The 27,426-nt window shown below is 37.0% G+C and overlaps 1 protein-coding gene across 4 annotated transcripts in view; it reads right to left on the bottom strand.

The window, feature by feature from the left end:
• Positions 1-27,426, bottom strand: part of LOC114880482 (pyruvate carboxylase, mitochondrial) — a 114,133-nt gene that overhangs the window by 6,150 nt on the left and 80,557 nt on the right. For 3 of the 4 annotated variants that reach the window (XM_029196515.1, XM_046288676.1, XM_029196516.1), the window contains 7 exons: positions 25,228-25,547; positions 18,942-19,092; positions 16,691-16,902; positions 10,156-10,358; positions 8,576-8,837; positions 7,317-7,635; positions 5,627-5,677 (listed from right to left, as the gene is read on the bottom strand). In XM_029196515.1, the coding sequence (XP_029052348.1) occupies positions 5,627-5,677; positions 7,317-7,635; positions 8,576-8,837; positions 10,156-10,358; positions 16,691-16,902; positions 18,942-19,092; positions 25,228-25,547 (1,518 nt within the window). The remainder of the gene's footprint in view (positions 1-5,626; positions 5,678-7,316; positions 7,636-8,575; positions 8,838-10,155; positions 10,359-16,690; positions 16,903-18,941; positions 19,093-25,227; positions 25,548-27,426) is intronic. The other variant, XM_029196518.1, reaches the window with a different exon arrangement.

The raw sequence follows: 27,426 nt of genomic DNA, 5'->3' as shown, positions 1-27,426 counted from the left end.
CATTATTAGTTTAAAAGATATGATGGTCAAGTTTCGTTTTTTAAATGGAACTATATATTTTTTTTCACATCATGTGATAGTGCTTTTCAAGACGAATTCATTAAGCTTTAATGTATATACTCGATTTTAATTAGTTTTCAAGATATAACGTTTACAAATTTCCCGATTTTCAGTAGATACGTTTCGGTTTGAGTGGCAAGTCGTAAAAGCGGCCCTATTGTTGCGGTTTCTTATTCTTTGGGTCTGCCGTTCCTAGCGTAGACCTCCGCTGTGGCACTTATCGCTACAATAGGGTCACTCGGAATAGGGTATTCGGAACTTCATCCAGAATTTTCAAAACTTTAATTTTGAAGATATTAATATTGAAAGTAATTTAGAAAAAAATAATATCATTTTCAGTTAATAAATATTGTAAAATTTAGTATAGGAGTAAGAAATATAAATACATAATAACATAAATATTAACTAAATTTGGCTGTAGTTCCGAATTGCCCCGGTGGCCGATTGACATGGGCTTTGGAGGGGGCAGAGGGGGGAGGGAGTACACCCCAAATATAAAACGGTATGTATCCACATCAGACCAGTAGTTCCGGAGATATTAATTAAAAACTTTCGCAGAATACATACAGGGTGATTCTCTCGCAACGCAACACAAAAGCCGTGCCGCACAATGGAACCCCTGCTGTTCCGTTTCTTGTCTTCGTCTCAGCCATAAACACACACAAAGCAGTTTTGGGTCCGGCGATATGGCCCCTGGGTCTTTTTACCCGCAAACACAGCAGGGTTCCATTGTGCGGGGCGGCTATTGTGTTGCGCGCCGAGAGAATCACACTGTACAATTTTCCCTATACAGACGTGACTAACACAACCATCCCCACTGTAGAAACCATGGTCGTCAAGCGTCAAGCAGCCAATGGCACAGTAGGGGGTCTCGACCTGAGTATCTACAGGGTGTCCTATATGTATAAAGCGCATTATTTTGTAAACTGTGGTTCACGTTTACATTAATCTCGTTGTTTTACTCGTTTTGATATGTTGAATACGAATATGATTTTTGTTTTTAATGGAAATAACAAGCTGTCGAAATATTCGCAAACAACTTTACACAGAATTTTACCCAATAATGTAAGGCATATGTAAGGCGAATTTGCCAGTTATACATATACGAGCAGAAGGTAACACTTTGTTCGTCTACGAATATCAAACCGTAGTAAGTTAGGTTAAGTTATATTCTCCGTGGTGGGGGCGCCGTGGGAGGGGCTTTGCCCCTCCCCCAGCCTAAAACACAAGAATAATTACTTAAAAAAAAATGGTACAATGATCACAACTGAATGAGACACCCTATAGATACTCAGGTCGATACTTGACACTCGACGACCACGATGTCTACAGCGGGGATGGTTGTGTTAGTCATGTCTGTATAGGCAGAATTCTATGTATTCTGCCAAAGTTTTTAATTAATATCTCCGAAACTACTGGTCTGATGTGGATACCGTTTTATATTTGGGGTCTTCCCCCTCCCCCCGCCCCCTCCAAAGGGGAACCCCCCCATCGCATGGGCAATTCGGAACTATATCCCTAAATTTTTCCTGCATATACGTTTACACGCAAGTGATAGGGCCATAGACTCTATACATTGGGGGTTATCTCCCCTATATTGCCACTTCTCCTTGGGAAACTTAAGTACTGTGCAGAGATGAGATGTTGCGGGGGCTAAGCAATGCGGGTACGATTGGTCAGAGTTTTCTAGTCACACGTTATTGGTCGAAACGCTCACACATACTAGGCACGCCGCTTAACGTGCTGATGTGGGTGCGTGACAACGTGGGGACTAGGCGGGACAGACCAAGTGCTCCCCTTGCTCCTGTGCGGTCCCGCTCCGCAATATCTCATCTCTGGACGGCAAGTATTTGACACTGTATACTATCGAGGCGAATCACCACTTTCATGGTGGCGTTCCTTAGGAAAAATAATAATATAGAGCAGTAGTCACGAACTTCTCCGCCGTGGGCCACATGAGCTGCTATTCCACTTTATCTACAGGGTGATGACAGAAATGGGATGTCGACTTCTACATTCTATTGTGACGGCACTTCCTTTGGGTAGCGTAGCGAGAGGATCACCCTGTACTTCCCCACTACGACAATTAGTTCCCAATTGACTTTATTGCATAGCGTATACAAATTGATTCTCTCGCTACGCAATACAAAGGAAGTGCTGCCTAGCACTTTAGACCTATTTCTTGTTCACATGTATACGCCTACATAGTTATCTCGGCTACTTAAACTTAGCACACTTGTCTCCACGGCTGAGCGGGTGTATACATATGTAGAAAGGGAAACGGACTTAAAAATCTCAACGGCACTTCCTTTGTGTCGCGTAACGAGAGAATCACCCTGTAAAGTGGGTGTAATGTGCTTGATAGAGCAATCAACAGACTGAGGAAAACCCAGCAAGAAAGAAATTCGACGAAGTGACAATCGATGTAATCGATATGGAGCGAGTCGTTCTTCTAACTCGCTATGAATAAAAAGAGTAGGGGCACGAACCGCATGTGACTCGTGGGCCGCCAGTTCGTCACCTCTGATATGAGGATTGTAACCCCCCACTTACTATCATACTCGAGTTTATTATGAAAATGACGAATAAATCTTTCTATACATAAAAATATTAAAGATATTAAATAATATTAAATAATATATGAAAGTTCTAAACATCCTAATTTTGAAGATATTAAAATTAATACTTATCCAAGCAATTTTTTCCTCACAAATCGCCATTTCTCTAAGAAAAGCCTACCTTCCATGCTCAGTATTATACATAATACTAATTACACCACCACTATATCTTATAATTATAATTGATTAATTATAGTTTACAGTACAAACTGATTAGTACCTACTGTTAAATAATTTTAGAATTTAAAAAAATGGATCGATATACAGGGTGTCCCAGCTTAAATGGTATAATTCCGTTATTCCGTAACTATTAATGATACAAAAAATTGTTGATATGGGAATTGCACGGTAAAAGGGGGCCTGTGTTTTGGCCGAAGTGAAAAATCATTTGCATTATTAGTTTAAAAGATATGATGGTCAAGTTTCGTTTTTCAAATAGAACTATATATTTTTTTTTAGTTCACGTGATAGTGCTTCTCAAGACGAATTTATTAAGCTTTAATGTAGTCACCCGATTTTTATTAGTTTTCAAGATATAACGCTTACAAATTTACTTATTTTCAGTAGAAAAGGATTTCGTCCGACTAGGAAGCACCATAGGCGGTTCTATTCATGCGGTAAGTGCCACGTGTTTGAAATCCTAGAACTGGGGTAGGAGCCGAAGAAGGATGATCGGTAAGGTCATTCTGAACAACTTTTTCCTTTGCCAAAATGTTGGTAAAGGCTTCGTTTTCGAGTTATTAACGAAAAACACTGGCCAATCAGAGCGCGCCGTTAGTGCGGGCCGAATCACGAGAGTGTTGGGTATGCTCCGCGCGGTCGTGATCAAGTGCATCGGCACTACGTCGATATATGTAATAAGATTCGTTGGGCAAAAGTTGTATCGAATAATGAATTAAAAAAAGGAAGGAATAATAGTATCGAATTATTGATTGCTCATGAACAACGAATCCTATTACACCGATCTGGTGCCGATGCACTTGATCACGACCACGGTTTGAACGCAGAGCATACCCAACACTCTCGTGGTTCGGCCCGCGCTAAGGACGCGCTCTGATTGGCCGGCGTTTTTCGTTAATAGCTCGAAAACGAAGCTTTAAACAACATTTTGACAAAGGAAAAAGTTGTTTAGAATGATCTCAGCAATCATCCCTCTTCGGCTCCTACCGCAGTTCTGGGACACCCTGTATATACAGGGTGTTCGACAACAGGTGGGCAATATTTTAAGGGGTGATTTTAGGGATCAAAATAAGACGAAAATCAGGAATAACGAAATAGCGTTTACGACTTTGTTTTCCAGTTATTAACGTTTAAAAATTCGAGTAAAAAGCGCCAGATACCTGCAATCCGCTCAGCACCGACGATTGAACGTCAGGTCAGCAGGGGTCGGTACAGTCATAACCAGGAAGAGAAAGCCGAATGCTGCAGTACTGAGAAACAGAATATAGAGTGATTCTCTCGGCGCGCAACACAATAGCCGCCCCGCAAAATGGAACCTTGCTGTGTTTGCGGGTAAAAAGACCCAGGGGCCATATCGCCGAGAGAATCACCCTGTAGCACGGGGTAAGATTCTACTACAGTATTGCCTCGAAATAAGCAAGTGGTCTCTGCTTCGAAATAAGCAACTCACTATTCCCTCTTTGTTTGAAGTCGCCCGCAAAGTGAGAGGTACGAGAAATGAGTGAGAGGTCCATGAAAGCGCGAAGCCGATGTTTAGGGTAATAAATTTCACGCTTGACTGAGCAGTGACAGCGGTTAGTAAAAGAAGGATGGAATATATATAATGCTTTCTCAGTCTGGTATATTTGCTTCGAAATAAAGCATAGTGCGAGAATGAGAGGGCATGCTATATTCTATCCTTGTTCAAAAAATAACATCGCTGCTCGGCCGATCACTTTATGATTTGCCACTACCTCGGATCTCTCACTCGTTTCTCGCGTTCTCTATCGTCCCGTTTCGAGAACAAAGTCAAGCCGAATAGCAACCTGCTTCGAAATAAGCAACTGTTCGGTCCCGAGCCACTTGCTTATTTCGAGGCAATACTGTATTCAACGATTCTTGGTTATGACTGTACCGACCCCTGCTGACCTGATGTTCGGTCGTCGGTGCTGAGCGGATTGCAGGTTTCTGGCGCTTTTTACTCGAATTTTTAAACGTTAATAACTGGAAAACAAAGTCGTAAACGCTATTTCGTTATTCTTGATTTTCGTCTTATTTTGATCCCTAAAATCACCCCTTAAAATATTGCCCACCTGTTGTCGAACATCCTGTATAATAAATTGAATAAAATTTTCATTGTTAACAGTGCTTTTTAATTTTTTTGTTTGTTTAATTTATTGATAGACATGTTTTTGAATATTGTGAATTTTAGTAATTATACTATTCAAAATATTTTTCACTCTTCAATTATTTCGTCATTATTTTCGTCAATGTATACCTGCTGATAATTTAAAATCTGTATTTGTTGAAAAGACAAATGTAGCAATTCGAAAGTTAATTTACGGCTGCTTTTATTTTTGTAGAAATTACTGTAATTTATTAAATATGCACACATGTGATTTTTTTTAATTCAATCCGAAAATTTATTGTTTTTATTAGACTCTCGTGAAGTAGTATTATCTACCAGAGAATGAAAAAATTAACCGGTTTTACTCATATTACCAAACTATTTATATAGCAACCATTTTACCCAGCAATCACACGAAACTACAATACCTTAATTTTTCTTTTTCATAAATTGAATACCAATTAAATATTATGATAGATCTACAATAGATCTGTAATAGAATTAAAATAACACCAAAGAGTAAGTTCATAATTATAAATAAAGTTCAATTAACCAATACCATCCCCTCTTTTTCCTCCATGTTAAACTGTAATCCTTGGTCGCGTATCAAAGTAATACTTCAATAATTTAGCATAAAATAAAAAAGATTGCGTTCACATACCTGGTAGATCTGGATCATTGTTCTCTTCTGCAGCTGCAAGCTTAGCAAAGTCTAAAAAAATTGCCAAACGAAAAGATAAAAGCATGCGATAAACATTTAAGTGTAATTACGAGAGGTCTTTAATATCTAAAAGTGAAAACAAAAAAAGGAAAGTTATATTCACAGAAAGAAAAAAAAAGAAGAAAATTTAACACGCTGTATAAAATCCTTCAGTCGTGTAATTATTATAAAGTAATAAACAACACGAGAAAAAAGTTATTAAATCACGTCTATACATTTAAAACAAAAAGAGGAAATCGAAAAACATACTATGTATTATAAAAACAAAAACACCATGCCATGAAGATATGTTGTCAAAAAAATGGAAAATTTGCATGTTGAAATATGAAATATGTGCAGTAAAGAGTTTCGTACTTTTTGAGAATACAATTAATTAAAGTGCAACATAAAATTTCTAATCGTGTGGACCCCTTGCAACTTCGTTTTTGCACCCAGCAGGAAGCGTAAAAAATTGTTTTACTAAACCCATAAGGGTGTCTACTATAATGCAACCTTTATGGTAGAATGAAAATTCATTAACCCTTAGAAGCGCAGCCTTTAATCCTGAACTATAGAATTCAATATAAATTTATCATTAAAAAATAAAAAATAAAAGTATAAATACTAGTAATAAAAGTATATACAGGGGGTTTCATTTAACTTTGGTTATCCTTAATTGTTATTTATAAAAATAGGAAAAATCCTAAAGGGAAACTACATATTATATTTTAGTGTGAAATTGTACCACGGGGGTTTTCTTTGGAAATATGTAAATATTTTAAATTTAAATTTCAAACATCTTAGGAACTGTCAATTTTTAACAAATTTTATTTTAATACTTTTTTACATAAAATGCGTCAAAAAATCAATTTATTTAAAGAAGAATATGCAGTTCTATTAAAAATAAAAAGGAAATGAGCAACGATCCCTGTAATAATATGACCTAAAACTGACTTTCTCTCCCATAACTTTTTAAAATGTTATTCCATATCAACTTCTTGGTACTTATAGTTTATGAACTATTTTCTATTTATTAAAAAAATAAATAAGTAAATATTTGTAAATCATACTCCCGTGTTAGAAATATCCTTTTCTTTAAATATATTAGTTGTTAAATTAGCAATAAAAAAAAATAGAAATAAAATTATGTGATTACCTACCTAAACTGCAGCTTAACTTTTTATGAAATGATAGCAGTAGCCCCGGTAACAGTCCCAAACAAAAAGTTCTCAGGCTTTCAATATTTCACAAATGTAGTAAATTCAAGATATATCCCATTAGTTTTTAGTAGACACCCTCTATATACAATAAAAGTGAGTCAGAAAAAGAATTGTCTATTCCCTTAACTCTTTGACTACTATAATCATTTATGAACAGTATATGAATATTATAAAAATTATTTTAAAAAATGAGTGTTGTAGCTCTACTATAGATATTAAACTTTTTACTTATATGTAACTGGTAGTCAAAGGATTAATTGGCCGATACTCGCGTTAAAAGCAGCCCTCCCTGTGTTTCTGTCTTTTCAATCATACCCAATTATTTCCACCACAAGATCAGAAAGTAGAAATGTGTCCAAAGTGCGATTGTAATGTCTCGGATAGATGTGATATGATGTTAATTACACCTTATGTAATCTTAAGTACCATACCTAGCGCAATCTGGGGAATGTGTGGTTTTATATCAGCAGGTTTCAGTGATGTTGCCAGTGGAGTACTGGGACCATTCACCAGAATGGAACCGAGATAATTCAACAATTTCTGAGCACGGTTCTGGCTTGGTTGGAACTGGAAGAGTTGCGGATTTTCGTCGATAAAGTAGGTGTCCACGTTGCCGCTAAGAAACTTCTGATTCTCCAGCACGTTCAATAGAAAAGGGATGTTCGTTTTCACACCACGAACACGAAACTCACGTAGAGCACGGTTCATTTTCGCACAGGATGCTTGCAAATCACTTGCATGAGCTATCACCTGAAAACAAAACTTTCTTTTTAACTGGTTCTTATATTATTTTCATTTTGTAATATAACCATGCTGTAATTAGTAGGTTCATATTAAAATGGCTTTTATAATTTGACCAACTGGTTTTAAATACTGTAACAAATTGATTGGAAAATTAAAAACAAATAAAGTAAATAATATTGTCTGCAATTAATGAATGATACCTCAGTTTGTACTATGTACTATGATTGCTATTCTTTGTGTATTTCTGATTCAGCTCTTCCTTGGCTTAAAAGATTATTATTTTTAATTCAATAATTTTCACATTCTCAATTATATATGAAATTTGCAAATTAGACATCCTGGTTTCTTTCAATGTACTTACATAATATTTCACTAACTTTCAAACATTTTTCTAGTATATCTCCAATATAAATTGCAGTATTATCTAATAATATATACAATCCTAATTCAAAATTTTACCGAATTTACTTTATAACTTATTTCCTTATTAGTGCCTAATGATATCTCACATTATTATTGTTATGTGTATCATTTATTAAGGTTTAATAAATTTACTTTCCATTTATCAATTGTTCTATGTTGACCAATCAGTTATTCTGTACTTTTATTAGTTATTTAAACGACGTACAGGATTAGTCAGTATAAGGTGCCACCTAAAATAACTCTTTATCTACTGACTTTACTAAAAATCGTTTAAAGTGAAATTTATTGTATCAGAAAATCTAAATGTATCTCTCTGATCCGGATCCTAAAATACAATAAATTGCACTCTAAACATATTTGATAAACTATGTAGATAACATATTATTCCAGATGGTAGTTTTTACTGATTCGCCCTGTACATAAAAGTAAGCTTACAATTAGATTCTTACAATTAAAACATCTAACCTGTTTTTGTTTTATTTAAGTAATTTAATAGAACATCAACGTTCACGTCGAGGTTTACCTTAACAAGAAGCGAATCGTAGTAAGGTGAAATGATCGCACCAGCGAACGCCGATGCACCATCCAATCGGATGCCCATACCTTCTCCCGAACGGAACACCTCGATTCTTCCGGTATCTGGTTGGAAGTTCTTCGCAGGATCTTCCGTGGTTACACGACATTGTATGGCTGAACCTTGAGGGATAATCTTCGACTGAGTCATACCCAGTTCAGGTAACGTCATGCCCTCGGCAATACGAATTTGAGATTGCACCAAATCAATTCTGAAACCATAATTGATATTTGATTTTCAAGAGTTTTTAACTTTAACATTAATTATGTAAAGTGTGGCATCTGTAGTATGTAACTTTTTTAAATTACTCTTAAATCATTTATTGTGTAAACAATTTTAAAAAAATTGCATTATGTCAAAGAAAGCATATAAGATAATGGTTTATTAAAATGATCAATATTACAGAAAAATAAAATTTTGCTTGAAGATAGAATTTTCAAATATAATTTTTCTGGAAATAAAACCTTAAACAAACAAAAATTTATTCCTTCTTTTGAATTTATTTTTGCTTTTATACAGGGTGTCCACGCTAAAATGAGACAGCCGTTTTATTTCGTAAGTATTGATGACATGAAAAATTGTTTACATGGAAATTGCATGGTACAACAGGGCTTATGTTTTGGCGTGAACGAAAATTTATTTACATTATTAGTTTAAAAAATATGATGGTCAAGTTTCGTTTTTTAAATGGAACTATTTTTCATCAGAAGACTATATATTTTCTATCAGATCATGTGATAGTGCTTTTCAAGACGAATTTATTAAGCTTTAATGGATACACCCGATTTTAATCAGTTTTCAAGATATAACGTTTGCAAATTTTCCGATTTTCAGTAGATGCATCTCGATTAAGTAGCAAGTAGTAAAAACGGCCCTATTGTTGCGGTAAGTGCCAATAATGCTTATTCTTTGGGTCTGCCGTTCCTAGCGTAGACCCCAGCTGTGGCACTTAAAAACATTTCACTTTGGCCAAAACATAGGCCCCATTTTATCATGCAATTTCCATTTCAACAATTTTTTGTATCATTACTAGTTACACTTGGATTGGGACACCCTGTATACATCGTTAGAAAGCTCTCACTGATTATGAGACTAGCTCAAAACCGTTTATGCGTCCAAAATCTAAAATCTAAAGTGGTCGGAGTCAAAAGTTACAAGAGTTTCTATTCCCTATAGAAATTCTATGGGTCGCACATTTTACGTAATATCTTTGAAAAAAGTCACTTTAGTATTATGCAGTCCGCGCGCGTCTAACAATAGATTTTTTAGACTTTGACGGGCTATATTTCAAAAAGGCGAATTTTCCGGGGAACATGGGGTCCGCGATGCCGCAAGGGACGAGCGGGTCGTACCTAGTTCTATTATAAATACCAACTATATTTTTCTCCAAATTTTAACAAGAAGTTATAGATGGGCAAATACTTTTGGATAGTAGTATACTTAAAAAATAAATAAACAAAATTCTTATTCGCGCAAAGAATTGTATTGAAAAGTGAAGATTAGTTTCCAAACAAACTTTATTTATTTACCCAGTGATTTCTTCGGTTACTGTGTGTTCTACTTGAAGCCTAGCATTGACCTCAATGAAGTAGAAGTTTCCACGTTCGTCAGCCAGAAATTCAACAGTACCAGCGTTTGAATAACCAACGTGTTTGGCCAATCGCACAGCACGCTCAGTCATTTCGTTTCTAATCTTGGGATCCAATCGTGGTGCAGGAGCAATTTCGACAACCTGAAATCAACAAAGTCATCAGAATATGTTATTTCTTGCTACAATATAAAGTACACTTACGATCAAATCAGATTTTCATAAGGAAAATGGCGATATAGCGAAACCAGAAATTTTCAGAATCTTAATTTCAACGATATCAATATTAAAAGTAATTTAGAAAGAAAATAATATAACTTTTAATTATGAAATATTATAAAATTTAGTTGTATGCCATCGTAATGTATGGTTTTATGTAAATAATATGGCTTCCTCATCCTCTCGCAAACATCATAAATCAATCCTCAGCAATAAACAATCCCAAAGTATTTCATTAACCAATGATTCACCTTTACCAGTCATCCTGGAACCTTGACCTTGTTACTCTTCTTTTATTAACCACTGAATTCCAGATAACCCCTACTTCCTTATTTTCCGACCCTATAATATGCACCACTTTTTCCTTACACCAAGGAGAACATTTGCAACCGTTTTACAAGGGTGTTGAATAACAATGTTCCTAGTTTTCTTGAAATACAGCTTTTTTAGAACAGTTAACGTTTGAACAAGGTCACGGAATAACAACTTAACTTATTGATCAAATGCATTTCCAAAGATCTATAATTAGTCACTACATTTTGATTAAATAAAAAGTATAACAATGGAAAGTATTTGATCAATTTCGTGAGTCACTGTATATTGAATTAAATCAAGATCAAGAATTATGATCACAGTGAGCAATTACTTAAAATAAAAAAAATCGCGATCACGGTCGTGAATTAAATTAAATCACGGCTATGATCGTAATTTTGCGATCACTGTGATAAATCACTGTTAGTGATTCTGTACGCCATCCCTAGAGGGCATCCTTTCAGAAGGTGGTAATTTAAGTGATTCTGAACAACTTTTTCCTTTAGCAAAATGCTCGTTAAGGCTTAGCTTTTAAATTATTGATGAAAAACAGCGACCAATCAGAGCGTGCATAGCGCGCGGGCTCAGCCGTGGTAGTGTTGGCTACGAGAAGCCGCACGAAAATTGACTGCGAATTTACTACGTCGATAACGTAAGTACTGTCCACCGATCATAAGAAGTCCCATGAGAATAACGCAGTCTGATTGGCCACGCCCCACCTCAGCTCACACGTGACGTCGGCCGTGACGTATGATTGGTCGACGCGGTCACATCTACTAATCAGGCTCGTGTAAAACTAGGGGGTCAGTCGATGTGTGCGTAGTATTTCCTCTTGCCCCTCTGCCGTCCCGCGAGATTTCTTTCCATCGGTGGACAGTACTTACATAGCGACTTACACTTAGGTTAAACCACTGTTTCGCAATCGTGGGATTTTTTTCTCGCTGGGAGGCTGCCTGCACATGCGTAAATGACATTACAAGTAGCTGTATACATTACACGTCTGAAGGCTGCCCGCGTATTTTCTTCAGTTTCCCTTACCTTTGCAACAAATGTTAGTATTCGTATAATAAATTGGCTGCAGAGACGTACAAAATAGCAACCCAATTTATTAATATCATTTACATAATATTTTTTTGGCTGCAGTTCCATGTTTACCACCCGTAGAACCAAAATTAGGATATGTCCCCTGATAAGATCTTGACGAATTCTATCGAATGAGCCTAGTCCCAGGTTGCGCAAACGAATAATGAAAAAGTTATAACCGGTTGAATTTTTGTGTTTTGTACTTAAAAGGAAGTTTAAAGTTCCTATTTATAATAGCGGTTGAGTGGCGTATAGGTTAAGAGCCCCCGCAGACTGCAGACTTTCTATCGGCCGATAGTTTGGTCGGGTTGGCCGGTTAACGCGCACACTGGGCCAACTAAATACTCAGGTTGGTGAAAGAAGAAACACGGTGGAAAGAGATGGATAGTTTAATTTTAATGCAATCGTGTAGCCCATCAAACTTATTTATTGGCCGATACCGAATCGTTGTAATATGCACACTTGCATACATCTTCATACTGATTAAGAACCCGACCAAATTATCGGTCGATAGAAAGTCTGCAGTCTGCGGGGGCTCTAAAGCCGGGTATCCACCGGTATCAAACGCCCGTATCGTATCACCGTTCCGAACCCTTTTGAATAGGCAGGCGTTGCCTCGTTGCATGCAACGGCGTGCTGCGGCTCGGACAACATTTCTTCGTTTCTTGATAGAAACGGTTAAGCCGGGTATCCACCAGTATCAAACGCCCGTATCGTATCACCGTTCCGAACCCTTTCGAATAGGCAGACGTTGCCTCGTTGCATGCAACGGCATGCTGCGGCGCGGACAACATTTCTTCGTTTCTTGATATAAACGGTTAGGCAATAGGACTGGGCCACTACAGGCGAGGAGTTTCGTTTTGCTGCGTGGCGTTCCAAAGGAACGGAAGCAACGGATCCATCCGAAAAATTTGTCGATTCTTTGCTGTTGCATCGAAGGAAAGGTTCATGCGTTGGCACTTGACATAGCGTTTCGTGCCGTCACTTGGGTTTCAATTTATTTGAAATCTTGCGGTATTATTGGATTCATTTCAAAAGCGATGAAATTATTTATGAATTTAATCTAATTTAATTTAGACAAATTTTATCGTCTAAATATATTTAAACACATCAATTATCTTCGGTGCTACGCTGTACATAAAAGAGCAATGTTAATAATCACCTGTGTGATTATTGAAAAAGGACAATGTTAATTTTCCAGAGATTTTTCCGTTGCCGAGTATCGAAAGTTCTATTGGGCTGTGATACGGAGGTGAAGGAACGGGCCGATCCGAAAGTAGTCGGTTTCTTGCCGTTCAAAGCATAGGTTCGGAGACCACTTGAAACGTAAAAACAACATACCCAGGCAAAGGCCCGAAATGCTATGTCAAGTGGAAACATGATACTTGAGGCACGAGATAATATGATTTGGAATCGGATATATCAGTGAGATAATACTAATGCAACGACTGAACTTTGTTATTTTTCATTCTTTTCTTATAAAACTGTTACCAAGATATTTGTGACGTTTTTCTGATTAAAATGATACCAAACACGATATGGTTTGGATAATTACACTAAAGAAACAGCATGCAGCAAATCGAAACTTCTCGCCTATAGGAGTTTATTTCAAGAAACGAAGAACTATTGCCCGAGCCGTAGCACGCCGCACAGTGGGACAAAACGGCTTTCGGCGATCAAAATTCGATTTTCGTGAATTCGAAAATTAAAAAACTAATTACATACATCGATAGAGAATAAACTATAGTTTAACGTAGTGTAATCCGTTTTTTCATATTTGCTTCCGTTTTGCCGTGGTTCGCACTCAAAATCAGTAGAAATTTGTCAAAACGAAACACTGATAATATTACCCGTAACTTCAATGTACGATTCTAATGAATTTTACTCGGAAAGATACAATTTAAATGAATGATAAAGTTTACTAGGATAGTATAGATTATATTCAGTACATAAAGTAAGTTAAAATGTTACCAACTTTTTAAATAATAGGAAGTATTGAAACGAAGTACATTTAACTAAAATCTCAACTTTGAGTTTGATTTAAAAAAAAATGCCACAACTTGCCACATGTTTAATTATTACTACAGGAAAGAGTGAACCTTCCTCCATCAGAATCTCAAAAAATTGTGTGCACGTTTTTGCACTTTTTCAAGAAAATGGCGATTGAATGAAATTATACCCATCTTGGCCGCTGCGCACGATGATAGAAAAACAGTACCAGATACGATTATTAACCAGTTAACTGCATTCCACGTGTATATTCGTCATCCAAAACTTTATTTCGTCCTTGCAATATGCCATAATAAATTTTCATAATTGTCGAAAGCGTTTTCACGAATGATTTTGTATCGATCATAATAAATATAAATAAATATATTATAATAACACATGTCTTGTCATTTTTTAATTATTAAATCCGTTTCTCTTATAGTTATTAACAGTTTTGAGTCAAATTTTTGTTAAATGACATAAAATATGTCTAACCAGTGAAGAATATTGAACGCGTTACACTTTATACGTGAATATTTTGACACCCTGTAGTTCAGTATGATTTATATTGATACAACTTGTATACCATAATGTAGGCAAAAACTTCCCAAAATTTCATTAAAATATTTCCAATAGAACCGAAGTTACAGACTTTCGATCGCCGAAAGCCGTTTTGTCCCACTGTGCGCCGTGGCATACATACAACGAGGCAACGCCTGCCTATTCAAAAGGATTCGGAACGGTGATACGATACGGGCGTTTGATACCGGTGGATACCCGGCTTAAGAAAGATCCCGATAAGAACGAAGAAAGTGAAGGAGAGCGAGCGCAACAGGTAGGGGCGCCACAGGAGAGGGAAAAACAGGTTGGCAACACTGGCAAAGCACGTGGCGAAAGAATACATGGTACGCACTAAGTGAAGGAAGTAAAATAAAGTACGAACAGAAAAGGCAGGAAGGACGGAAGGAGGAGAAGCCAGAGTTAAAGGGTTAGTGATAGATAAGTGACAGATAGAAGAAAATGGAGACATTGTTGAGGGTAGAAGTTTTGAAAGAGATAAGAAAGATAAGCGAAAGTCTGAATGTGATAAAGGAGGTGCTGATAACAGGATTGGTCGAAAGAGCAAAAGGGAGGCAAGAAAACGAAGGAGCGCAAGGAGCGGAAAAAGAATCAAGGAAAAGGAAAAAAGTAGAGGAGAGAGGCACAAAAGAACAGGTCAAGGAAGAGGAAGAAAGAGAGAAGAAGGAGGGAACAGGGGAGGAAGAAGCAAATAGAACAAAGAGAGTAAAGAGGGCTGAGCAAATAGGGGAGGAGAAGATCAGAGAAGAAGAAATGGAGACAAGAAAGGAAAAGGAAGAAAGAAGACAAGAGGAGAAGCAAGGGAGAAAAAGCGAAGAAGACAGGGAAAGAAGTAAGGAAGAGGAGGAAGAAGAAGAGTGGAGGAATGAGTGGGAAGAAAGAATGGAGGAAGAGAGAAAAGAAAGAAGGAAAAGAAGCATTGTATGGAGAGGGGTGGACGGAGAGGACAAGGAAGAAAGAAGTAGACGGATCAAAATAATGCTACAACTAGAGTTAGGGAAGAAAATAGAACTAAGAAGACTAACGGAAGTAGCAAAGGAAGGAAGCAGGAGGGTGATTTTAACAGAGCTGGAGACGGAGGAAGATAGAAGAAGAGTGATGTGGAGAAAAGCTGAAATATGGGAGAGATGGAGGGTGTGTGTGGAGGAGGACCTTTCGAGGGAGGAAAGGAAAATAAGGTGGCTAATTAAAGAAAGGGCCAGGGAGGAGAGAGGAAAAGGGAAGAAGGTAGTGTACACAAGCAGGAAACTGTGGGTGGACGGACAAGAATGGAAATGGGAAGAAAAGGAGGGAAAATGGAAAATCAAGTAGGAAAACAAAAGAAAAGGAGTGAAAGAGAAGAGAACTGAGGCCAAGTACAGGGAACACAAAAGAGGAGGGAGGAATCAAGGACCAGAGTCAAACACGGTAGAAGAAGACTGATTAGAGAATAAAAAACAAAAATATATATATATATATATATATACAAATGCAAATGCAAACGAAAGTGCAAATTAAGTTAAGTTTTATGTTTTATTTTGTTAAAAAGTGTAAAGGCTAAGAAGACAGTTAAGCCAAGATAGTTTATTTTTGCCATTTTAGTTTTATTTTATTTTTGCTATGTTATATTATATTGTTATTATCACTCTATTACTTTCTCTTTTCACACTATTATAATACAGAACTATGGATAGGTTCATTGATGCATTATTATTACCAACAAATGGGATGGTAGAGCTCACTTTTCTTATTATTTTCTTATTATTTTCTTATTTAAATTTAGTATAGTTTGATTTATATTTTTTGTATCTATTCATTGTTACTACAAGGGTGACTGTAAATGACAGTAAGCAGTCCTATTTCCATTACTTATGTTTTGTTTGAAGAGGAAAGTAAAGAATAAAGGTGGGCGGGATTTGGATGGAAAGAAAAGAATAGGACAAGCGCAGTTAATTGTAAGTAGGTATAAAGGAGTAGGAACGAAGGAAAGACAAACGGAACGTAAGCTATGGAAAGGACAAAGTGACTGGATGGAAAAATTTGTGTAAACAAGGTTGGAGACCGCTCCTTGTAACATAAAAGCGCCTTGTATCCCGAAAGGGAGTCAATAAATAATAATACAATAGTTAGAAAAGCATTGTGCACATCCAATTAGTAATTAAAAGGGTATAAATACTAATGTCAATCAGTGTACATCGAAATGTACAAATTAAAACTATATCTTTTAAATCACATTGATTGAAAGAAGAAGGAAAACAAACGATTTTATGTATGAATGACCATAATCTAAGAATACTTAGTTCTCGGGTACTGACCTTTTGATGACGACGTTGCACAGAACAATCTCGTTCATAAAGATGAACGACATTGCCAGCATTGTCTCCCAGCAATTGAACTTCAATATGCCTTGGCCTTTCAATGAATTTCTCAATGAACATTGCTCCGTTTCCGAAAGCAGCTTTCGCTTCCGATGATGCACGCTCGAATGATTCTCGCACTTCTTCCATTTGCCTTACAACTCTCATTCCTGCGAAAATAAATAAATACAGTTTTATTTATTATATATTTATTAAGTATAAATTCGGACAAAAGGTCACACATCTCCGATTTGAGCGTCACTTGAATATGTTGTAGAGAGGAGTGTTCCAAGTGGTGGGTCTCGAACTGCACAAATTATTTTATGGCGGGACCAGGAGCCAGCCAGGCTCCTCCTGCGCGAATTACACAGTACAACCTTTAACCCGTTCAATCAGCAGCGGGAGCTTTCTTTTAATTTCGATTAAATAGAAAAAGGTTAGGTTAGGTTAGGTTAGTCAGCGAAAAAGTACTAATAAAAAAAAGGCCTGAATGGCTTTAGTCAGTGAAAAATAACTATCTATTTTATATATTGAAAAAAAATATACTCCTGGCAGCCTGGGTGATCCTCTCGCTAGGGGACAGAAAGGAACATTGGTGACAATGAACCCCTTGACCGCTCCATGAAGAGGTCCGCATTGTCACGTGCCACCGGGGACCTACCCGGGCCGAGACGACTCTGTGTGTTTACGGACCTCTTCATGATGCGGTCAAGGGGTTCATTGTCGCCAGTTCCTTTGTGTCCGGCTGCGAGAAAAACACCCTGTACAGTACAGGACCTTCGTGCGGGCCTTTTATGGCCCCCGCCATAAAGTAATTTGTGCAGTTCATACACCATCGTTCCAAGTCATACAGGGTGATGAAGACACACAGAGTCGTCTCGGCCCGGGTAAGTCCCCGCTGGCACGTGACAATACGGACCTCTTTATGATGCGGTCAAGGGGTCCATTGTCGCCAGTGTTCCTTTGTGTCCTCTAGCGAGAGGATCACCCTGTACATACCTCGCAAGAATTAGGTGGCGGTCAATATCTATTGGTTTAGGAGATATAATAAATCAAAGTTTAACAATTTTAATGCTTTTGCTTAGATAATATAGATTCATATGTATTAGGAACAGTCGTGTTTATATTCGTCGTAATAGTTTGTTTATGACCTCTAAGTGACAAAGTTTTTATTTACATTATTTAACACATAGCTACATGGATATTTTATCAACAATCGGGTCATCGATTCCTCGCAGTTCGTCAAAAGCTTTCAATATGCAACTACACGAATTTCTGAGTCTCGTTGAAGATAGTAATTGCTAACTAATTGTAAGATAGTTATTACTAACACACACATGCCGGGGGAGTGGTGCAAGGAGAGGGGTTTCCCTCCCCCGCTCACTTATGAAGGTAATAAAGAGACTTATTTGTCAAAAAATCACACATTATTACGACGTATGCAAACTTTGTTGTCAAATTTTGATTTGTTATCTCTCTTAAACCAATAGCAACTGCTACTTGATTCTTGCGGGGAGCTACTCAGGGCATTACCCCCTGCAACATATGGCTGGCGTTTGGATCGGAGATATGTGACCTTTTATGCATATTTACCTAAACTCGTTTGCTTATTCTATTCGATCTATTCGATTTTGTGATTATTGGCTCTTAACGTTAAATATTATAACAATAATATTAAATTGTAGAAATTTTATATAAATACAATAAATACGCAGTATCGCAAAATCGATTGGCAACGCTTAACTTTTCTCTATCTGAGGAGTGGTTTATTAGAAAAACAAAATTTAAGTTTTTATTTTAATAGCCTCAGTTTGAAATTATCTTTAATGTTTCAATAATTTTTCTTTGCTTTTATTACAAAAAGCAATTACTTGCGGTTTAAAAATGAAAAAATTACAATATTTATCTAAATTTTAATTTTTTTTACATGTAATATAATTCTTCCATCATTAATCAATCTAAACTTCCATAAAAATATTATAAAACATAATATTTTAATGTTATTCCCCTAAAAGATAAATAATAATTCTTCTAATAAAATTAGGCACTCAAATTGTTTAAGGAAAATTTCCATATATTAAAAAAAAAAATTACATCTAAAAAAATATGTAGTTTCAAATTTACAAAGTAAGAATTAAAAAGTCTAAAATTAAATTTAAATTATCACTGTCTTAGTGTACTAATATCCAAGGATTAAAATTAAAGTTACCTCTTCCTCCTCCTCCGTATGCAGCTTTGAAAATAACCGGAAGTCCGTGTTTTATACAAAATTCCATCGCCTCCTCGGACGTGGTCACTGGTCCATCTGTCCCCGGAACAATTGGCACTCCAGCTTCTATTGCAGCTACCCTGGCAGCTACCTAAACAGTTAATTTTATTTCAGTACTAGTACAATCACCCAATGTTGCTCGAGTATTTCTGATTTAGAATATTTGCGGCAATGATAGCAAAATTAAACATATGATTTATGCAAAAGTTTTATGAAATATCAAAAGACAATAAAATCATACAATAAAAATGTAATATACTTTTAATTATATTATCACCCTATTATAAATATAAATTTTATAGTATTATTTAGTTTAAGGGGTTTAACCTCCTTTTTACATGTTTAAGGGTGATTATTCAAAATGACATACATTTGGACTTTTAAACAATTCATAATGAATACCTATACCAAATGTCAACCTTCTAACTATTCTGTAAGTAGGACAATTAAACCTTGAACAGCGGAGTCAATCAAGACCCAAACTTACAAAACATGTACAATATAAGTTTTAAATGAAGGAGTAGCACATATTGAAAGAATAATTTTTAAAGGGACAGTGTAAAATTTCGAAAATAAAAATAATATCAAACGCGAAATTAAATTAAATTAAAATTGAAACTCGGATGGTCAGCCATCCGAGGATTAAAAATCTCATTGCGAGCAGTTTAAATTCCTTGTTACCCCCTTAAGGATTGTTACCCAAAATTATTTATACATAGTTTTTCTAAGTATTTTATAATGATTAATCATATCAAATTTCAACCTTCTATCTATTCCGGAAATGGGCGAATTAATAATGAGTCAGTCAGTCAGTAGGTGAGAGCTTCCCTTTTATATATTTCAATATAAAAATTGGCAAATTAAGTTTATATTTAAACAGATTTTTTGTGAAATTACTAAATCAAAAACATTTATTTACTTATTAAACAAAGCGGCCCAATGACTTTGATCACTTTAATTATCTTTGTTATCTTTAGAGATATAAAGAAACTGTATCAATAATAATTATACGGTATCCAGAATGCCATATTATACTGGGCGTCCAATCTTTCATTGTCATTCTTAACACGTTAACTGTCATGTAACCCATATTTGAGTAATGTTTGACTTTCCATAGAAATCTATCATCCATATTATTACGAGTTTTTTTATTTGCCAAATTAGAAAAATTTATAATAAATATTTAAAATGATGGATAATAGAAATAACGAAATACCGTAAAAATAATAAATAAAATTTGTTCAAGATAAAAATACTATTAATGAAACTTTCAACATTTTTAACATGACAATCAATGTGTTAAAAATCATACATACGAGTTAAAAAACTTGATTTTTTTTAACCGATTTCGAAAAGGAGGAGGTTACTCAATTCGATCAGTATGTATTTTTTAATATATAATTTCAAAGTATAACCTTTAGAGAATATATTAAATTGAAATTTATACATATAAATAACGGTGCTGAAACATTTTTTTTTGTCGTGCGCTAGACTTGAGAAAGCAATAAAAAAGAGCTTAACTGAATGGTATTTTATACCTGATTTGAAAGATATAAAATTTTAAATTCTTAGAAATCTCCTTTTTTGATCGTCAACTCTAACAGAACTTACAAAAAATCAAAATTTCCATATCATTCTGCTCCTAAAATTATGATCACAAAATACCCAATATTAAACCAGGGACGTCAAGTATGGTATGATAACTTTTGTGAAAGTAGACTTTACTGACTTAGGGGTATGGAATACTAAATGAATTTATAAATCATTAATATTCAAAATTCGTGCGCTTTTTCCATGTGTGCAACATTTTAATTATGCTGCAACGTCTTGTCCTCTAGATCAATAGGTAGTAACGCCAGTTGCTCGATCCGCCACAGTTTTTAAATTTCAACAATTTCCCGCTTCCCGCTATGGTGGCAGACCTGTTCCCTCACTACGCCATTACGCGTCGTGAGTGAAATCGGTAAGAGGATTTTGGTGGTTAGTATCAATTTACGTACGGTAATGAGTGTAACACCCCGTGGAAGTTCACGGAGGCGAAGAAGCGAGTCAGAAGACCCGTTTCTAAGGAAGTTGCGATACCTGGAAGGAGCTCGGCTCTAGCCATAACAGCAGATGACTCTGATAAAGAGAATGGTGAGCGTTCGAAGGAATTAAAGTTCCTTGGATTTCTGTTTAATTCGGAAGAATTTTGTATAAAATTAACAAGGGAAAAAAGGGCACAGATAAGTAACTTAGCAATGAAATTCCGAAATACCCATTGTTGTAAAATTAGGAAATTGGCAGAATTTATTGGTGTCCTAGTAGCGACATGTTCCGCAGTTAGATACGGGATGTTATATACAAAGAATTTGGAACGCGAAAGTTTTTAGCTTTGGAAAGAACCAACGGTAATTACGATGCGGATATGTTGATTCCGAAGGAATTAATTTCAGATTTCGAATGGTGGATTAATACATGTTTTAATCCGATTAGGGAAGACCGTTTCGAGATGGAAATTTTTAGTGATGCATCTCTGACTGGCTGGAAGGCTGCTTGTGAAGGAGAGCAAACGCATGGGTTTTTGACTGAAAAGGAACGAGAGGAACATATTAATCTTCTGGAACTAAAGGTGGTTTTTTATGGGCTGAGATGCTTCGCTAAAAATAAGATCTCGTGTGAAATACTGCTACGCATGGACAATACAACAGCGCTGTCGTATATAAATGGGCAGTATTCAATTCCCTAAATTGTCAAAGTTAGCAAAACAAATCTGGCAATGGTGCGAAGCGCGTAATGTGTGGATTTTCGCGTCTTACATTAAGTCTAGCGACAATATAGAAGCTGATGCAGAGTCCAGAGTGGAACAGACTGAAACCGAGTGGGAATTAACAGATTGGGCTTATGAAAAGGTAGAATCTCCATTCGGGAAGTTTGACATAGATTTGTTCCCGTCAAACGTAAATGCAAAATGCGAAAAGTTCATCTCCTGGCACAGAGATCCAGAAGCTTGGGTTGTAGGCGCGTTTACGGTGCTGTGGACTGACATGTATTTTTATGCCTTTCCGTCGTTCGCCATGGTTTTAAGAACAATTCGGAAAATAATCTCGGACAAGGCAGAAGGGGTTTTGATTAGTGCTATTTTGGCCTACACAGTCGTGGTTTCCACTTTTTAAAGCATTACTCGTATCGGAATCAATTCTTTTTAATCCTGAAGATGATTTGTTACTTGACAATTGCAGGCAACACCACCCGTTACGAGCGTCGCTTTTCCTGATTGCCGGGAGATTATCGGGCAAGCGTTTATGTTAAAAGGAGTGCCTCAAGACTCCATTCCAGTGGTGATGAAGTTCTTATCAGACGGGACAATCAAGCAATATCGAAAACCACTAAAGGGTCTAGCCGTATAAGCATCGTGAATCGGCCCCAGTAACAATTTCGGTTGATATTTATACCACATAATGCTTTTTGCTTAAACAACAATTGTGTGCAATTTCAACCCCCTACCCCCTCTGGTAAGGAAGATATGAGGGTAAAATCCTAAAACTTTACTATTTTTTTTCTCGGAAACTATTTAAGATATTTGAACACATTAAAGTGCAGATAGTAGGTATTCATTAGCTGTATTTCATACTTTTTTTCAACATTTTTATCCGTTGATTAAAGGTTGAAAATTAATAAATAAATTTTTGAAAGTGATTTTTATACACAATCCCTTGAGTGACACCCACCGAAAAAATTAAGAATAATCCTTTACTGTTTAACTATTATCTGTAAAAGTTTCAAGAGTGTCGGATTGGTACATCATAGTTAAAAAGAAATAAAACCAATGTAACGCCCTTTCAGAAGGCAAAGCCAGCCTGAACGTTAGAGGCGCTCAACCTAACCGACCTACATATAGGGGAATACGTTGCGCCGACCCGCCACGTTTCTCATACCAGAAACAGCTCTCAGAAAAGTATGAACTCTTCTTTCCCTAAACTATGTGTTTGTTAACAGTTATTTATTTAAATAATATATTAACAATTTAAATTTTTTAATTAAATTTTCTGATGTTAACTTTTAGCGTCCGTGTTTTCACGGCGTTCCTCGTTTTAATGTATTCAAATATCTTAAATAGTTTCCGAGAAAAAAAATAGTAAAGTTTTAGGGTTTTACCCTCATATCTCCCTTATCAGAGGGTGTAGAGGGTTGAAATTGCACACAATTGTTGTTTAGGCAAAAAGCATTATGTGGTATAAATATCAACCGAAATTGTTGCTGGGGCCGATTCACTATGCTTATACGGCTAGACCAGGCATGGGCAGCTAGTAGTAAATGGAGCCGGAGCGCTCTCCGGCGCTCCGGAGCTTGTCGGCGAGCTCAAAGTGGAGCGTGAACCGAACCGAGCGGCGGAGAAATATCCCCACTCCGTAGTATCTCGAGGTTACGTAGTCGAAGCATGCATGTGTGACGTTCTCTGTCGAACGCTGCACGTTCGTATCACCTCACCGCCGCTGCTCGATTTCCCCTACAATGCTGCCCCACCACCTCGAAAGAGCGAATCAGTAGAGTGACGCGCGCTCCCAAACAGTGTCGCTGTCAGACGCACTCTTTGAGCCGGTTTCGTGCTCATGCCTGGGCTAGACCCTTTGTGGTGGAAGTTTTGCCAAGAAAACAAGATGTGTCTTTCAGGGACCGATTCCAAAAGTTCTGGAATTTCTAACTCGTTGTTTAGGTCAAACAAGAACATACGGTACATTAAATTCATATCGATCAGCCCTGTTGTTAGTTGCGGCGGAGGAAATAGGGCAACATCCAATAATTAAAAGATTGTTTCAAGGTGCGGCTCACTTACGACCTCAAACTCCGAAATATGAGGAAATCTGGGACCCCGATCCAGTACTATGTTATTTGAGGACCCTTTGAATTACTCACTAAGAAGTTAGTTATGTTATTAGCGTTAGCTACGGCACAAAGAGTACGAACACTCACCAAAATTAGAATTAGTAATATCAAAATATTTGATACGGAAATTAGAATTAAGATATCAGATAGAATAAAAACATCAGGTCCGGGAAGAACACAACCGATGTTGCGTGACAATCATTTTATGCCAGTACATAAAACAATCGGCAAAGATATGAAAGCAAGCCGAAGATATGCTATTGTTAACGTACAAGAGGCCACATAGGGTGGCGACGCCACAGTCAGTCAGTAGGTGGCTTAAAAATGTTATGGCCAAAAGTGGGATTGATACAAAGAACTTTGGTTCGCATAGCACAAGGCATGTCTCTACATTCGCGGCGGCTCGTAGAGCTGTGGATATTGAGGCGATTCGAAGAGCCGCAGGTTGGACGGAAAAATCGAAACGTTTACACGGTTTTATAATCGGCCTGTAATAAAAAACACGAGTGCAGCGAGATTGGTTATCGGGGCAGAGATTTAGCTTTAAGTTTATTACAAAAATAAGGTTTGTCAAGACTGTCAAAGGGGTGTTCTACCCACTTTAAATGTGTTAAAATATAAATTGCAATAACCTTTAAACATCTACCTATTGATCTAGAGGACAAGACGTTGCAGCATAATTGTACGATCAAATGAACTTACCTTAGTGATGATCGATCGTGATTATGCTAGACGTCTTGTCCGTATAGATCAACCCCCCCCCCTCTTTAGTTAGCCCCAACCCGCTTGATCTATTCGGCTTGCAATTTGAGGGTTTTGAAATGTAATGGCGTAGTGAGGGAACAGGTCTGCCACCATAGCGGGAAGCGGGAAATTGTTGAAATTGTTGAAATTTTAAAACTGTGACGGATCGAGCAACTGGCGTTACTACCTATTGATCTATTCGGACAAGACGTCTAGCATAATCACGATCGAACATCACTAAGGTAAATTCGTTTGATCGTACAATTTTATCGTACAGTTTTCCGCTGACAAAAAAAAAATACCTTTACTAATTAGGCTCATATAAAACTACAGGACCGGTCGATGTGTGCGCAGTGCCTCCTCATATCTCTATGCCATCCCACAAAACTTCTCACGAGCGGAAAACAGTACAAATATTTGCGTTAATGAGTGGTAAAAAGCACAATGTTTTACCCTTGTTTTTTATTACTATTTTGTATATTGGTATAAATTAAATTTTTCATTTTTTAAAAAGGAGGAGGGGCGACTAAAATACGGAAATGTACTTAGAATTTTATTCTAATATAGCAAAAATATTTTACTTTAATATACTAGAGTTATTAATTGGAAATTATACCTTATCTCCCATTTGCTGAACAACTTTCGGGCTAGGACCGATGAATCTCATTCCAGCATTAATTACTGCTTCCGCAAAATCGGATCGTTCAGATAGGAAGCCATAACCCGGATGAATGGCGTCTACGTCGTTTTCTTTTGCAACTTTGATGATTTCCGGAATATTCAGATAAGCTTGAACAGGTGGAAGTCCTCTGCCAACCATGTAACCCTCGTCTGCTTTTTGCCTGTGCATTTGCATCTTGTCCTGTTCGGAATAGATAGCCACCGAACGAATCCCCAGTTCGGTACATGCTCGGAACACACGAATGGCAATTTCACCTACAAACATAAAACAATGATTTATTAGTATCGTAAAAATGTAATTTAACAAGTTGATTGTCACTGTGAAAATGAGTATTTGCTGTGAAATGTATTGAAGCTCTAATTATTGGAAATAGGAATAGTTAATTTTCAAATTTCAAATGTTAAGTTTTCTATTTGCTATATTACATTATTATTATAATAGCAATATGTGACTGATTGTGTTCTTAGACGAAAAGTTGCGATTCTCGGAAATTTTAATTACTTGTAACTTGTAAGTGCATTGACCGACCTTGAAGAAATTTTCAATATACATATAACATACTTAAATTTACAAATGTCATATTTTAAATTTTTATTACAGGCTGACATAAAGAAGTTGAAAAATTACTCTTCATTATTTTTTCTCACAGTTTCAACAAATTGTAATTTTTTAAAAGAACAAAAGTACATATCTCAGTAAATTAATTTTTAATCCAATTTTAAATGAGGTATTCTGTTTTAAACGTTGGGCGAATAATTTTGTGACCCACTGTATGTATAAATCAGGCACGCTCAGGCAGGTCGCCGTACGGGCGCCCGGGCGCTTGAATGCAGTCGGACTTGTCAGGAACATAGATGTCTATACTACTGCGATTATCGATCGGCGGTGGGGGGACAACATTGCGACGATAGGCCTACGAGCACGTGTTACGAAGGACATCCATTATCACGTGTCACCGTAAAGTTTACACTTACACGGAAATCCCGTGCGTTCCTTGTCTTATACGCAATGCTTTGATATGGACGCATAAGAGTTGTAAATCAGATTGAGAAGTGAAAGGCATTCAGCTGCATGACCTCGGGAAACTTTGGGAATGGGAAGTATCCCACCACTCCCAACGATTTGTCCGAGACGAGGGCGCACTTCGAGCTCGGGTGCAAATACGGGCATCGGCGGGCGCCCGTGCCCGGCTTACTACTTGCTGAGCGTTCCTAACCTAAGCTCACCTAGGCTTGCAAATATTCTTATAGACGAGTGATCTTGGAATTCAATTATTTTAATAACTGTCTCGTAGTATTATTAAATTCCGTATCGTATCAATTAAAATTTGTTCTTTAGATTCTTGTGAATCGCAATAAGCAAACTGCGAAACGAAGACGCATCTCGAGGCCATTGCAGTACACGCGTGCAAATACAGGCGTTGGCGGGCGCCCGTGCGTGGCTTATTACTGCAGTAAGCTATAAATATTTTTCTCGACACGGCACAGGAGTAGGGGGTCCTCCATACACACTGGCTGACCCTCTAGTTTTGCACGAGCCGAACTGTACGTTCACGAGATGATGGCACTTGTAGGGATCTATGCCCTACTACCAGAGATCCCTACTTCGCATCACAAGTATTTTCGTAAGGCAACAAATTAAATGGTCAGTATTTAAATCCATTTTCGGTCAGTATATAAATCAACTAAAAATACTAAACGGTCAGTATAAAAATACTAAACAGTTAGGTTAGTATATAAATAGCGAATGGTCAGTATGGAAGGATACTGACCATTTAAATACTGACCAAAAGGGATTAAAATACTGACCAGTAAAATACAAGCCTTTTCGTAATTGGTCAAATCGCTTGACGAAGGAAACAAATGAATCGGTCAAATGTGACTGGAATAGAGCGATGCAATGTCGATGACTTCAAAGCAGCAGCATAGCCTCCAGAACCCATGGGTGGGGATTAAGCTAGACATTAAGAGTAGGGTCAGTCGGAGTAAACGAAGATCCCCGGTTGCCCCTCGGCCATTTCAGATGCCAACTTCTCGTGGATGAACAGTAGATGTGTCCGCTTGAGCCAATAATACTCCACGGCCGAAAGTACTTACTTACTGTGTGAGCTAAGGTGAAGCACGACTCATCATG

This window comes from Osmia bicornis, chromosome 14, assembly GCF_907164935.1.
Source record: "Osmia bicornis bicornis chromosome 14, iOsmBic2.1, whole genome shotgun sequence".
NCBI lineage: Eukaryota > Metazoa > Arthropoda > Insecta > Hymenoptera > Megachilidae > Osmia > Osmia bicornis.
The sequence above is the reverse complement of the archived record's forward strand: the minus strand, read 5'-3'. Positions and strand labels throughout refer to the sequence as shown.